The sequence below is a fragment of the Mytilus californianus genome, unplaced genomic scaffold, assembly GCF_021869535.1.
Source record: "Mytilus californianus isolate M0D057914Y unplaced genomic scaffold, xbMytCali1.0.p SCAF_2, whole genome shotgun sequence".
In the NCBI taxonomy this organism is placed as follows: domain Eukaryota; kingdom Metazoa; phylum Mollusca; class Bivalvia; order Mytilida; family Mytilidae; genus Mytilus; species Mytilus californianus.
In genome coordinates, this window is record NW_026262668.1 from 118078840 (window position 1) to 118096134 (window position 17295).

The 17295-nt window shown below is 32.0% G+C and overlaps 1 protein-coding gene across 1 annotated transcript in view; it reads left to right on the forward strand.

Moving 5' to 3' along the window:
• The window catches only part of LOC127728664 (3-oxoacyl-[acyl-carrier-protein] reductase FabG-like), a 40411-nt gene that overhangs the window by 21679 nt on the left and 1437 nt on the right, over positions 1-17295 (forward strand). The window contains exons 5-7 of the mRNA XM_052236273.1: positions 6389-6429; positions 6792-6861; positions 8148-8184. Coding sequence (XP_052092233.1) covers positions 6389-6429; positions 6792-6861; positions 8148-8184 — 148 coding nt within the window. The remainder of the gene's footprint in view (positions 1-6388; positions 6430-6791; positions 6862-8147; positions 8185-17295) is intronic.

The following is a 17295-nucleotide window of genomic DNA, read 5'->3' on the forward strand; positions in this document are numbered from 1 at the left end:
CTTAGCCCTTTAAAGTTCATTTACCCTATTTTTCATCAACTTTGAAATTTTTACCCTGAGAAAGAAACAATTGTAAGGAAATTTGGAATATATTTTTCTTCTTCCAGACTAGCAAATCAGATAAGTAACTGTATGTGTGACTATCTAAAATCATGCTACCAAGGTTCTCAAGAATTCTTTAGGAATCACATTTGCATTTTCTCATAGTTTAAGAAAAACAGACCAAAAACACAAAAACTAAACTTTAAGCAATAAACCGTAAAAATGAGGTCAAGGTCAATTAAAACCTGCCAGATTGACATGTACACCGTAAAATATTTGCATACACCAAATATAGTTGACCAATTGCATACAGTATTTGAAAAACAGGCCAAAACACAAAAAACATAACTTTTACCACTGAACCATGAAAATGAGGTCAAGGTCAGCAGGCCATACTTTTGCAAACAGTAAATTTATAAAAATGACCATATAATTGATATTCATGTCAACACCGAAGTGTTGACTACTGGGCTGGTGATACCCTCGGGGACGAAACGTCCGCCAGCAGTGGCATCGACCCAGTGGTGTAAATAGTTATCAAAGGTACCAGGCTTATAATTTGATACGCCAGACTTGCGTTTCGTCTACATAAGACTCATCAGTGACGCTCAGGTCAAAATAGTTATAAATCCAAAACAAGTACAAGCACCTGCCACAATGTCCAAAGTAAGCTTTTATACAATTTTCTTTCGAAAAGTTTTCTATATTGATAACAATCAGACATCATTTGAATTAAAACATCTTATATTCAGTAAAATACGCGTGAAATTACAATACGTTTTTAGGAAGTTTCTATGGGAGATAATCATTTTTGCTTTCGAAAAGTTTTCTATATTCAAGAATAATGTTTTTAGGTTATCTCCCATGGAAACTTATTAACAACATATTGTAATTTCACATATATTTTATGAGATGTTTTAAATTCAAATGATGTCTGATTCTTATGAATATAGAAGACTTTTCGAAAGAAAAATTGTATGAAAGCTTACTTTGGACATTTTAATAGCAATTCAAAATTACTACCTATCACCTTTAGCATGACAATAACAATAAAATTTCTATACAAACTGTTAGACTGATTTGTCTTAATAACATTGAAGTGGAATTAAAGTCTTATAGAATTGTAAGTATGCTTTATTTTATCACCTTGCACTTTCACGACTTGACTGTGGTTTTCTCCAGCAGTTTGTTTAAATTTCTGACCAGTTGAACAATTTGGTTTTATAAAACAAATTGCAATTGGTCAGAATTTTAAATAAGTTGCAATAGGTGGAGAGCAACACTTACAGTCAAGTCACAGTAACTTCACTGTCCCCACCGCCGATTCACTATCCCTATTTCGAGCGACAGAAGTCGCAGGCTCGACAAAAATAAGTAAGGCCACTGTTCCATTAAATTTCAGAAAGGTTTGCAGTGTTCTTATTATTGCCAAAATTGCAAAAGGTAAGAACGTAAATATAGAGAAATTTATGCTCCCACTTTTCGCAATTTTGACAATTGTAAGAACACTGCAAACATTTCTTAATTTTGTGGTGTAAATGCCAGAAGAACAAACAAAGCCAACAGATACATGTTACGGACATTTTTTTCTCACAAAATCAATCTGAAATATATAACAAGTGTTAGATTCTATCAGTTTCCATGTGCATAGCCAACAGTGTTGGTGAAACGTAATTCTTGTGATTTGTTTGTTGCTGTGTCTGATTCATATCAATGCAACTAGTATCTGACAACAAAATTTCAATTTTTTTCCAATATCCAAATTTTGTTATAATGTAGGGGGTTGAAGCCATATCATATACCTTGTTGATTGTGTGGACTTACTAAACTAATTTTACAATGAACTATTGAGAAAAAACATTTATTTAACTTTGGTATACTGTACAACCATAATGACCATTCACTTCCTACTAGACAAGGGAACAATTGGAATATTACCTTTTACATCTATTAATTAAGACTGAGGCAGTCAGTAATAAACCTTGAAAGACACTTTACATTAGCTGTCAAATTACTATACCTTACTGGAATTCGATGCGACTGTCATAAAAAAAAGCTATAAAACCAGGTTCAATCCACCATTTTCTACATAAGAAAATGCCTGTACCAAGTCAGGAATATGACAGTTGTTATCCATTCGTTTGATGTGTTTGAGCTTTTGATTTTGCCATTTGATTAGGAACTTTACTTTTTGAATTTTCCTCTGAGTTCAGTATTTTTGTGATTTTACTTTTTACTGGTAAATTGTTATTCCATGTCAAAGAATTGGTTCATATTGCCAAACATTTCAATAATGTTCGGATGTAATGGGAAAAAATAATATCCTCTTTTCAAACAAGTATTCCTTCCAAAATTTAACCAGTTTTACTTTTAATGTCTTGTAAATAAAATGAATATGCAAAACACTTTTGCTTCAAATTGTGGCGAAAAGTGTTTTTATAAAGGTGCATATAAAAGGTTTCATAATTTATTTCCTATGTAAAATAGTACATATAATATTACAACATTTTACACAAATATTGAAATAATAGTATAAAACACAGGTGGGGAAATCATATTAAAAAAAAATCAGTTTTTATCAAATATGGAACAAAAAATAGATTTGGTATGACAAAATTTAGTTTGTATCTTGTGGCCAATTACTCAAGATTCAGTCATAACATTCTAGTTTAAACTAAATGCATGCAATGTTTGTTACCAAGATAAAAATTTAAGCCTTGCTATAGTTAACTATTTTTTGAAACAACTATCTCAGTAACACCACATTAGTGAAATTTGGACAGGTGGAGTAATGTGACAGAATCAAGGTAAACTCTAAATGCATGAGTGATCACCTATTCATCAACTCTAACAAAACCAACTGGTCAATTTAAATGTCCCTATCACTACAAATCAGTAAAAGTCTGAAATGGCCTATATCTGTACTCGATTGTACTGATTTTTACTCGACCAGTCTGAATTGGTCTGAATTTTACTTAATATTACTCGACCCAGTCTTAACCATATTCGACTGTACTGATTTGTACTGGACTCTTGTCTTTGCTATTGAAAATAGTCTCAACTATTACTCGACCAGTCTGAAACAGTCTTAACCCATTCTCGACCTGTACTCGACCAATACTTGACCAGCTCTCGACCTATTTTTTTCAGTCTGAACCGTACTCGACCAAAGGTCTGAACAATACTCGACCAGTCTGAACCATACATGACCAAATAACCTCTACTTTTTATAATTTTGATTGTTAAAATAACTTTCTTAACTGACATGACAACAGCCACAATAAAATAAAGATATATATAAACAGATTTTTACATCCTTACATAATTCTCTTATATTTATCAAATCGAGATAGTTAATTTATCTAATTTTAAAGTCTGAGTTTTGTTAAATAAAAAGACTTTCTTTTACATAAAAACCACACCTATACTGAGGGTAATAAAACTTTATTAAGGTTGTTTTTGTTTGGCATGTGTTGTTTTTTTTAACAAAAATTGATTTTCCTAAATTCCTAAATAAAAACTACTTAGGTTTCATGGTTACATACAATAATGAGGTAACAACAGCCAACAAAATCACTGACATTGTTTAATCTTATATCAGAAATATATCTATTCCTATTTATAATTTGGGATATATATATTTTAAAAAGGGATAAAAATTAAAGAAATGATTAGGGGTAAACTATAAAATAATACATCCTGCTTCGGGCACACTGATTAAAAAGATCACACCTGGTCAGAGAGGAATACATTTTAAATAACATCCATTGAAAATTACAACATCCCGTAAAACTTAGATAACAAGGCCTTTTGAATTCACTAGATAAGTAATACACGAGTTTAAGAAAAATAGATTTTCTTTTTACCTGTAAAACACACATGTACTAAGGTTATTAAACCTTAATAAAGTGCTTCCTGTATGTCATGTCTTTAATTTTGACAAAACGTATTTAAATTTTATCAAAAAGAATTTCTACTGCAACTTTGGAATGCATTTCCTTTTTTAAAAGGTTATCAAGGATTGCTATGAAAGTTTTATTATTATTTTAACATTAATTACTATTTTATATATATTTTGATAAATACAAATTTGAATAACATTTAAGATATTTGAATAATGGTTGAAAGTTCTAGTATTTCTGATGTACATACAGCAATGTGAACATGATATCATGTATATAAAAATTCATTTAACGAAAACTTAATTTATTACATGATATTTTTTTAATTCCAACCAGAAATTCGATTACCTTGTTTTATTTCAATATTAAAAAGAGGGACGAAAGATACCAGAGGGACAGTAAAACTCATAGATCGAAAACAAACTGACAACGCCATGGCCAAAAATAAAAAGACAAACAGTCAAATGTGATATACATTGTACATATATATATATCATAGGTTTGAACGTTGTTTTCAATTTAGACTTGTTTATATTTTTTCGTTTGGGCTAGTATTATATTTGCCTTCGGGTTTATATGATCCGTTCATCCTATTTTGACTCCTCAAACTTCAATAGTCTATCCTAAATTGAGGTAAATTGTATGGCTTTCCAAATACCGTTTCGATATCTAACATCACTGAAGAGACATTAATTGTCGAAATCCGGATATGGTGTACAAAAACCTTTGCACCTTTTGTTTGCGGTATACCATCTTTTCCGCAAGTTTATTGTTTTCTGTTTAGTATTAAATTTATAATTCAGATCCATTTATTACATCGGTGATCCGTTTATTTGGCAATCGCCAATGGCAGTCAGCAGGGTTTAAGAACATTTGCTGTTCGACCTGTTAGTCAAGTGCGTTTTGTTAAAATATACTTTTTCAATTTTTTGGTCTTTTGGAAAATGTTGTTTGTGCTGTATTTAGACCCCTCTATCAAGAAATTTGTTTTGCATGCACACGTATAAAAATTGCGGTTTTTATCCAACGCAATCATAGGTTTGAACGTTGATTTCAATTTAGACTTGTATATATCGCAAATTATTACTATTTTTATTTTAGGTATGTCGTTACGCCGGGTTTGGAAATTCTAGAATTGTACTAGCGTCTCTATGATGTTCTGGTAAAACTGGGTTTTTTTTGTATAGAATTCAAGATTGCTATAGTTTTATAATCATAATAGGTTGATAAGATTCATTTTACATCGTGATCATACTGATGAAGGATATCTTTTATCCGAAATATTTATAGTTACATTTGTTCATTTTATTGTTATTTTTTGGTGATGTTGTACCCTTTTAGACTGGTTATATATTATATTTTGTAGTGTACTGTATCATAATTATATGATCCATCGCCCCGTAAGATTTATCGTTGGCTATTATTCAGTCATTTTATATATATACAGATATATATATCTAGATTCGCCTTACGTGACAAGGTGACACTACGACTATTGAAGTTATATTTTTTATATAGCGGATGTGGTCGTGTGGTCTAGAGCGCTGGACATGAGGCTAAGCGATTGGTGCTGTAGCGTATCAAAGGTGTGAGTTCGAATCCCGTTGAGGGATAAAAATTTGTCAGCATAAAAGTCTAATTCTAACACTGTTGGGTGTAATTTTCAGACTTATATATGTATATATATATATATATATATATATATATAACAGTTCCTAAATTGATGAAATACAATAGATAGATACAAAAAATAGGTCTAGGTTGGTTGAGACTTGTTCGAGTATGGTTCAGACTCGGACGAGCATGGTTCAGACTTGGTTAAGTATGATTAAGACAATGTCGAGTATGGTTCAGACTCTTATAAAATGGTTAAGTACTGGTCGAGTAAAGGTCGAGTACAAGTTCAGACTGTTAAGTATGGTTCAGACTACAGTTGAGTAGTATCAAGTAAATATCAGACCAATTCAGACTGGTCAAGTAAAAATCAGTACAGTCGAGTACAGATATAGGCCATTTCAGACTTTTACTGGTTTGTAGTGTATTGTATTGTCAATTTTACAATCTGGTTGAACAAAAGGTAAAGGTAAAAAGCAACACCTATAGTCAAGCCACAGTAATATACTGTTTTATCTGATGTCTTTTCTAAATCACAATATGTTTGCAAAATAAGTCTTTATTGCATTGATGTATTGTATTTGTACAACAAACACATTTTTTTAAATTTTGTGGTCAATATAGAACGGTAGTTATTACTTTTTTCTGAATTTCCTTGATATTTCTGAACAAAAGTTAAAAGGTTTTTTTTTTAAATAATATCTGGTTATACACTACTGGTAGTTTGCGTTTAAACAATTCTTCAATAAAAAAAATTAAAACAGGAACAAGTATCACCTTTGTTATTATTCTTACTAATTTATTTTAGTTTTGACTTTCCCTTTAAACAGGTAGCATAGTTAATGTGTCAAGTATAGCTGGACAAAGACCGGTGAGTTTTAGAACTTAATAGACATAGTATACTTTTACAACGAGCTACACAGTTGAGACAGCAGGAACTACAAAGATAAATACTTTGGTATTTTTAAGAATAACTATTGATATTTGGCAAATTGTAAGTTTTCTTTTTATGTATTACAATTATATTAACTTGACTTTGCTTCAATATTACATAAATATATTTATAAGGTTATCATCTGTCGGTTTGCTAGCTGTTTGATTTTGCGTTTTCCCCACTCTCACTCTAGATTTTACAATAATGACTAAAGCATACATACATCATACCACATCTCCTTATATTAAAATGAATCAATAACGAACATTATGATTTAGATTTTATTTTGCTTATTGTAGAGTGGAGTCTGTCCTGCTTACTGTATGTCCAAAGCAGCGCTGGACATGTCCACTAAGTGTTTAGCCTTAGGTTTGTAGTAATTGATATTATCTGTTTGATATTCGTTACTGTTACATTGCTTACCAACTATTTGCTTTCAGAAGTGACTTTCCAAACTTTAAAAAAAAACGCTTCGTCATGCCTAAATGCAATATTATACGGCTTCAATTATCAGCTTCGTGTGTTATTTTGCCTTTTAAAACTGAAAAATAAAGTATCTATAATAGTAAGAAGATGTGGTACAGTTGCCAATGAGACAACTCTTCTCCAAAGGCCAAATGACATAGAAGTTAATAACTTTAAGTCATTGTACGGTCTTCAACAATGAGGAAAACCCATACCATATAGTCAGCTATAAAAGGCCCCGAAAAGTTAGTTTTGGCTCATTGCATAGTATTTTCCAAGACATTGATTCTGGCTTAGCAAAATATAACAATCATATAGTACAGATTTCTGTCCACCATATGCACATTACGACACATATTGTTTCTTCAGTGATGCAAAATACCAAAGTACATGTATTTGAAATTTCGAAACTGAAATCAAACGTTTAAGAGCGGAAACAACCGTAAAAGACAAAAAGAAACAATTTTCAATATTACGCTTGGAAGCCGATTCTTATCCAGTACCCTTTTTTCGAGTAAATTTGATGCAAACTACATATTATAACGTTATTGTATGTTTTATAATGATCGGAAGTTGATCATGCTTATTTTTTTCTGCATTTTGAATGACTGATTACTAAATTATTGACCCTGAAATCTGAGGGCTGATACCTACAAGTACTTGATAGAATACTACCATAATACTAACCCTTGATGCATAAATGTGCGCATCTTCTATATGCTGCTCCTCCAATAATGCAACGGAACTATAGGAATTGAGTTGATTCATTTTAAAATGCAATTCAGTTTACAAATAAATATCCTTGCGTCGATTTATCTATATTTTAAGGATACAAAAGGTATGATCAGCGGATAAGAATAAAATAATTTGGTTGCAATCAAAGAGGGACAGACAATTATAATTACATCTTCGCTAGCCAAGGGTTACGATAGTTAAAAAATATAATGACAAAATCAGTACATGTTAATTTCAATATCGTTCATGGTTGTATACGAAGTAAAGCTTTTATATTTCAAATGGGTGTCTGGAGCTTATATCATGGCTGTTTTGAGAAAAAAACTCGTGTAATAATCTGTGAATGTTTTATGTGAATAAACCTTTTGATCCTTTTTTTTTTAAATCAAACATCTGAAATATCGACAAGTTGCTATTTCCTCTTTTATTTATTTTTTAAATCATTCTTTTTTTAGAGCTTGCATCCCACAAAGTTAGAGTTAATTCAGTGAAGTAAGTAAATCAACTCATATCATACTTAGAAAAAGGCGTTCTTGTTAATGGTATATATGATCTGCACACTTCATTCAGTTACATATAGTTATCAACTTACATCTTTTAAACTATTTCTGAATTTATTGTCTCCCGCGCAACGCTTTGCGGGGCACATAGAAATATCGGGCGTGCGTCTGTCCGTCCGGTCTTGTTAGCGTTTTAACGTGTACAATTCTTGCAAGATTTTTTATAAAACTTATATCATAGGTTTATATCAGCATTGTCTCGGACATGCTCGAAAATCAGTGCCGATCATCAATTTTTGAAAGAGTTATGCACTTGGAATATTATTTATATGGAAATTGCATTGTTAACGCTATCGCGTGTAAATCGGTGACAATCTGTTATTTTTAAAAAAGAATTGCTCCTTGGAAATATTAAATTTTTTTGAAAATTACATTGGAAGCGCTCTCAGGTGTACAATTCTTGTCAAATTTTTATCAAATTTATATCAACAATGTCTTTGACAATTTCAAAAATCGGTGCCGTTTAAATATTTTTAGAAGAGTTTCAAATTTAGAAAGAAATAAAATAACAAAAATACCGAACTCCAAGAGAAATTCAATTTGGAAAGTCCTTTATAAAATGGCAACTTCAAAAGCTCCGACACATCAACAACTGTCATATTCCTGACTTGGTACAGGCATTTCCTTATGCAGAAAATGGTGAATTAAAATTGGTTTTATAGATAGCTTAACCTCTCACTTGTATGACAGTCGCATAGAATTCCATTATATTGACAACAATGCGTGAGCAAGACAAACAGACATAATAGGAATTAGAAATGTCATGTTTCACCGATCCAATAACAGGTTTCAACCGTTTGTATTAAGTTCATTGAACTCATGTCCAGGTAAAGATGAATATATTTTGCGGTGCAAAAAACTTTAATCAAGAAAAAATATTTTGATATTGTATGCATTATATGTAGAATCAATGGGTTTTTTTTTTGTTTGAACAGCAATTATCTGTACTTAGTCGGTGAAGGATTCCCTAAAGATCGTTTAATCATTTAAAGGAAACCAAAAATTATTTTGTATCTATTTTTACAACAAAAAAGTTTGGAATTACTTAATTAACAATGAACTAATGTCTAGAATGATAAGTTACCAACGGGGCAATCATAAACCATTAGTTCATTAGTTCAACTAAACAAACAGAACATTTTTCTCTAAAGAAGAACGACGAAAAGACGAACAGCAATCCACATCACCTTAAACAGTAAAACTCGAAGGTTAAGTAATATGAACCCCACCAAAAGCAACAAAAAACTGACGAGGAAAGGTAACAACCGGCCACCGAAAGCTTTATTATTATAGAGCCTAGGTGGTCGAGTGGTCTAACGCGTCGGGCATAGTGCAAGGCGATTTGGTGCCACGATATATCAGTAGCATGAGTTCGAATCCCGGCCAACATTGTTGGGCTGTTGTTTAGACGAATTATAAATACAGAATGTATCACCATCACTGCTGGTGATCCGATGGATAAAATCTGGTGTAGAGTCGTCACTGGTTCAGACGTATTTATATAATTATATATATTTATATATTTTATTATCTGGCGTCTGTTATCTGTCCATAATAAACATTTTTGTTGAATCGTTTCCTCTGATACTACTTGATTAAAGGACCACAATCATCTTTCATGTGTATTGACTACTTTGAATATTCTATTTAAGGATGCCACTGTGTCAATTCAATATGGCTATTTTTACTGTAATTAAAACATGGATAACACAGTCAAATTGTATAGATGAAATAATGTAAATGTTAAGCTGATTTAATTTAAGTGTGAAGTTTTCTAATGAGAACTCATAAATTACTAATGAGTTTTTTTCCAGTCTACCAACATAGTTGATTACGGCCATTGAACTGTTAAAGTAAAAACAAATAACTTATCTGTTCCATAGGCTTTCTCCCTTCTAGTTATTGATTGAAGATGTACTCTAAAATAATTTTAAGCTGTATTGTAGATCATGCAGTATTTTAATATTTGTTGACTAAATTTTCACAAAAATTTAAAGCCTCATGACATATGGTATATATCATTATAAAAATTTTCCTTTTCTAAGTTGCAACCTCTTTCATAATATGTATAATAACCCACATCACGACACTTACATATAATGTATTGATACAGTGTGCTTGCTTTCAGGGAGCTTATGTGTCTTATACAATGAGTTGAATGGGCGTTATCACTATCACATAAACTACACAGTTAGGACTATATTCAGCATAAACAGATATCATTACTTCAAAAAGACTTACGACTTATGTTAGATTTCAGTCTATATCTTTACTTCATAAAGACTTACGACTCATGTTAGATTTCAGTCTATATCTTTACTTCATAAAGACTTACGACTCATGTTAGATTTCAGTCTATATCTTTACTTCAGAAAGACTTACGACTTATGTTAGATTTCAGTCTATATCTTTACTTCATAAAGACTTAAGACTTATGTTAGATTTCAGTCTATATTTTGACTTCACAAAGACTTACGACTTATGATAGATTTCAGTCTATATTTTTGCTTCAAAAAGACTTACGACTTATGTTAGATTTCAGTCTATATCCTTACTTCATTAAGACTTACGACTTATGTTATATTTCAGTCAATATCATTACTTCATTAAGACTAACGACTTATGTTAGATTTCAGTCTATACCTTGACTTCATAAAGACTTACGGCTTATGTTAGATTTCAGTCTATATTTTTACTTCATAAAGACTTACAACTTATGTTAGATTTCAGTCTATATTTTTACTTCATAAAGACTAACGACTTATGTTAGATTTCAGTCTGTATCTTTACTTCATTAAGACTTACGACTTATGTTATATTTCAGTCTATATCATTACTTCATTAGGACTTACGACTTATGTTATGTTTCAGTCTATATCTTTACTTTTTGACTTTTCGTCATTAATCTTATGGCCTGTTTGTTTTCCTTCGATTTTGGTTTTGATTGACTGTTAGTATCGGATATTTTTTTCTACTTCTACTTGGAATTTTGTAACTCAAAAAATGAATATATATTCCAAATACCGTTTCGATTCCTAACATCACTGAAAAGACATTAATTGTCGAAATCCGGATATGGTGTACAAATTTTTGCACCTCATGTTTGCGGTATACCATCTTTTCCGCAAGTTTATTGTTTTCTGTTTGGTATTAAATTAATAATTAAGATCCATTTTTTACATCTGGTGATACGTTTATTTGGCAATCGCCAATGGCAGTCAGCAGGGTTTTAGAACATCAGTTGTTCGACCTGTTAGTCAATTGCGTTTTGTTAAAATATTCTTTTTCACTTTTTTGGTCTTTTGGAAAATGTTGTTTGTGCTGTATTTATACCCCTCTACCAAGAAATTTGTTTTGCATGCACACGTATACAAATTGCGTTTTTTATCCAACGCAACCATAGGTTTGAAAGTTGTTTTCAATTTAGACCTGTTTATATTTTTTCGTTTGGGCTTGTATTATATTTGCCTTCGGGTTTATATAATCCGTTCATCCTATTTTGACTCCTCAAAATTCAAGAGTCTATCCTAAATTGAGGTAAATTGTATAGCTTTCCAAATACCGTTTCGATTCCTAACATCGCTGAAGAGACATTAATTGTCGAATCCGGATATGGTGTACAAAAACCTTTGCACCTTTTGTTTGCGGTATACCATCTTTTCCGTAAGTTTATTGTTTTCTGTTTAGTATTAAATTCATAATTAAGATCCATTTATTACATCGGTGATCCGTTTATTTGGCAATCGCCAATGGCAGTCAGCAGGGTTTAAGAACATTTGTTGTTCGACCTGTTAGTCAAATGCGTTTTGTTAAAATATACTTTTTCACTTTTTTGGTCTTTTGGAAAATGTTGTTTGTGCTGTATTAAGACCCCTCTAACAAGAAATTTGTTTCGCATGCACACGTATAAAAATTGCGGTTTTTATCCAATCATAGGTTTGAACGTTGTTTTTCAATTTAGACTTGTATATATGTAGGACTCTAAAGTGCGATGGGGACGCTAAAATGCGATGGTCACGCTAAAGTGCGATGGTCTACGCTAAAGTGCGATGGTTCGTTACGCTAAAGTGCGATGGTCTGTGCTATTCAATGGAACACGCTAAAGTCCGATGCCTCAATACGCTAAAATGCGTTTTTCAGCGAAAATGCGATTGTTTACGAAAATAAGGAAGTTAGCTAAGTTTAAAAGCATTCTGACAGAATAATTACACGCCGTTTGTACAAACAAAGTCATTTACATGCCGGAAAACAAGAATGTTTGTCCAGGGTTTTATTAGACAGCGAAAAAGAAAAGAGAAACTAAATGATCCCAATCCGGAACATTTTGTGGTCGGTTCTGGAAGAGGTTTACTTAATTCGGCTAATTTTTGTTTACAAGAGCTTCAAAACAACCAGTGTATAACAATTCAAACGAGAAAATAATGGCCTGATTTATATACAAAATAATAAACGAAAAACAAATATGAAATACAGCAACAACGAAACGACTACCAATGAATTACAGCTGTAGGTTTATTGGCTTGAAACAGGTTCATAAAGTTAATACTAGCTACTGCAATGTAATCATTTCACTTTTTAACAACTATCGTACATTAAAAAAGTGAAATGATTACATTGCAGTAGCTATTAATAACTTTATGAACCTGTTTCAAGCCTATAAACCTACAGCTGTAATTCAGTAAATGAAAATAAGAAGATGTGGTATAACTGTCAATGAGACAACTATCCACCAAATTAAACACCAAATGGCGTTAATGTTGCAACTAATAACCGTACGACCATCAATGTGGAGTCTTAGCCTACGACGCATAGCAAGTCATAAAGGGCCATACAAAGACCAGTAGAAAACATTTGAAAAGAGAAAGACAACGGCATGATTTATAATCCGGCAAAAACAATTAACAAAGGAATTAATAGGAACACAGCAAAAAAACAAAAAAAAAACAAAAAAAAAAACAATTGCCTGAACTTATTGCTATACCATCGCACTTTAGCGTGTCATAAAATCGCAATTTGGCGTGTCATATCATTTCGCTTTAAAAATCAAACAACCATCGCACTTTAGCGTCTGGCACCATCGCACTTTAGCGTAGTCCATCGCACTTTAGCGTGACCATCGCACTTTAGAGTACCATCGCACTTTAGAGTCCTACATATATATATATATATATATATATATATATATATAGATAACAAGTCTAAAAGGGTACAACATCACCAAAAGATAATTAAATCATGAACAAATTTTAGATATTTCGAATAACTAATATCCTTCATTAGCAAGATGTAAAATTAATCTTATCTTGACATGTGGTAGTCAAACTGAAATAAAAACCTTGAATGCTATACAAATTATCAATAATCAATACGCTAGTATTTTTTTCAATATTGATGTTTGGGAGGAGGAATAAATTTCTTTAAACTGTAAGAGTCCAAAACGGAAGCCTGGGTTACTGGAAACAAGTGATGGTAGGAAAAATGAGTGACACATTCTATGTTTTTTTCATTTATGCCCTCTGGGGAAACTATATATATATATATAAACGCCTAAAAAAATAGTAATTTGCGATATGAACTGGTACATTTCTAAAATTACAAAGGTGGCGAAAGTTTATAAGCAGTCTTTGTTGTAATATCTTAACTGTCGTCGCCTTTGTAATTTTAGAAATATACCAGTTCATATCGCACATTACTATTATTATTAGAAGCATATCTATGCAGTCTTTGTTATAAATATCTATATAATCTACGTTGTTTTTGAAATTTTAGAATTGTACAAGCGTTGTGTTCGATTTTAATTGTTTAAGTTTCAAATAAAGGCAACAGTAGTATACCGTTGTTCGAAATTCATAAATCGATTGAGAAAAAAACTAAACAAACTAAAACTGAGGGAAACACCTCAAATATAAGAGGAGAACTACGACACAACAGAAACACAACATTAAAATGTAACACACATAGAAACAAACTACAATATAACAATGGCCATTTTCGACTTGGTACAGGACATTTTAAGGAAAAAATGGTGGGTTGAACCTGGTTTTGTGGCTAGCCAAACCTCCCGCTTTTATAGCAATGTTAAATATAACATTAAAATGACAACATTACATGACAGGACTACAATACAAATTAATGGGAGAACATATAGGACAGAGAAACATACGAATAATAGCTAACAAAAGGTACCAGGTTTAAAATTTAATACGCAAGACGCGCGTTCCGTCCACACAAGACTAACCAGTGACGCTCAGATCAAAAAAGTTCGAAAGCCAAAACAAGTACAAAGTTTAAGAGTATTGAGGACCAAATGTTTCAAAAAGTTGTGCCAAATACGGCTAAGGTTTTCTGTCTGGGATAAGAACATCCTTAGTATTTAGAATAATTCATACTTTTGCAAACAGTGAATTTATAAAATTGACTATATAATAGATATACATGATAAGTAATGATTGTTAAGCCGAAATATTTGTCAACACGATTAATAACATCATATTCGTATATTACCATCTTATATTAGTACCGTTGTGCATATCTTTAGACTGATATAATTTTTTCCTTATCTGCGCAGTATTGTCTATTCTAGACGATCCGGTACATATTAAATTTGCTTGTTGGTACTTTTTATAGACTTCTATATATCCATCTTTTTCGCAAGTTTTTTGTTTTCTGTTTGGTATTAAATTAATTATTAAGATCCATGTTACATCTGGTGATCAATTTATTTGGCAATCGCCAATGGCAGTCAGCAGGGTTTAAGAACATCGGTTGTTCGACCTGTTAGTCAAATGCGTTTTGTTAAAATATACTTTTTCACTTTTTTTGGTCTGTTGGAAAATGTTGTTTGTGCTGTATTTATACCCCTCTACCAAGAAATTTGTTTTGCATACACACGTATAAAAATTGCGGTTTTCATCCAATAGGTTTGAAAGTTGTTTTCAATTTAGACTTGTATATATATAGCAGGTCGAACAACGGATGTTCTTAAACCCTGCTGACTGCCATGGCGATTGCCAAATAAATATATAATTCGTCTAAATAACAGCCCAACAATGTTAGATCTGTATTTTTTTTTTGTTCTCCCCTGGCGGGATTCGAACTCATGCTACTGAGATATCGTGGCACCAAATCGCCTTGCACTATGCCCGACGCGCTAGACCACTCGACCACCTAGGCTCGACAAAAATCAAGATTTCGGTGGCCGGGTGTTACCTTTCCTCGTCAGTTTTTATCTAGCGTCTTAACACAATACATGATATATATATATATATATGTTTCTCTAATTCTTCGTCAATTTATCTCTTTCTGCACCCATTGTATAAAAAAATTTAATCAACGTGTGGTTCGTTTGATCTCAGTTCTTCATTGGTTAAAATCCGATTATGACGTCGAATTTACTTGCTTTCCTCTGAATTTCCTATTGTGACGGCATGAAAAAAGGCGACCATGCCTGATGACGTCACATAGAAAGAACACATCTTTTTGCAGATCATTCGAAAAGACGGAATGATTTTGCATGCATATTGTTTGAAAATCATTAGAGAAACAGATTCCACCACCAAATCTCGTGTAATACGATATTTATCCACTCTCGACAGTTAAATTTTAAATATTTAAAACGCTCGGCGAGCCTCGCGTTTTAAATTTGAAAATTTAACTGTCTCGAGTGGATAAATATCGTATCACACTCGATGCAGTGGTAGAATCTATATATATATATTTGCATGCAAACGTATAAAAATTGCGGTTTTTATCCAACGCAATCATAGGTTTGAACGTTGTTTTCAATTTAGACTTGTTTATATATATATATGTTTCTCTAATTCTTCGTCAAAAATAATTGACACCGAAGAAGGCTATTTGTTAAGCCGAAATATTTGTCAACACGATTTATTAACAACATCTTCGTATAATACCATCTTATATTAGTATCGTTGTGCAAATCTCTAGACTTATATATATATATATATATATATATATACATATAAACAAGTCTAAATTGAAAACAACGTTCAAACCTATGATTGCGTTGGATAAAAACCGCAATTTTTATACGTGTGCATGCAAAACAAATTTCTTTGTAGAGGGGATAAATACAGCACAAACAACATTTTCCAAAAGACTAAAAAAGTGAAAAAGTATATTTTAACAAAACGCATTTGACTAGCAGGTCGAACAACGGATGTTCTTTAACCCTGCTGACTGCCATGGCGATTGCCAAATAAACGGATCACAGATGTAACACAATGGATCTTAATTATATTAATTTAATACCAAACAGAAAACAATAAACTTGCGGAAAAGATGGTATACCGCAAACATGAGGTGCAAAAATTTGTACACCATATCCGGATTTCGACAATTAATGTCTCTTCAGTGATGTTAGGAATCGAAACGGTATTTGGAAGGCCATATAATTTACCTCAATTTGGGATTGACTCCTGAATTTTGAAGAGTCGAAATAGGATGAACGGATCATATAAACCCGAAGGCAAATATAATACAAGCCCAAACGAAAAAATATAAACAAGTCTAAATTGAAAACAACGTTCAAACCTATGATTGCGTTGGATAAAAACCGCAATGTTTATACGTGTGCATGCAAAACAAATTTCTTTGTAGAGGGGTCTAAATACAGCACAAACAACATTTTCCAAAAGACTAAAAAAGTGAAAAAGTATATTTTAACAAAACGCATTTGACTAGCAGGTCGAACAACGGATGTTCTTTAACCCTGCTGACTGCCATGGCGATTGCCAAATAAACGGATCACAGATGTAACACAATGGATCTTAATTATATTAATTTAATACCAAACAGAAAACAATAAACTTGCGGAAAAGATGGTATACCGCAAACATGAGGTGCAAAAATTTGTACACCATATCCGGATTTCGACAATTAATGTCTCTTCAGTGATGTTAGGAATCGAAACGGTATTTGGAAGGCCATATAATTTACCTCAATTTGGGATTGACTCCTGAATTTTGAAGAGTCGAAATAGGATGAACGGATCATATAAACCCGAAGGCAAATATAATATATA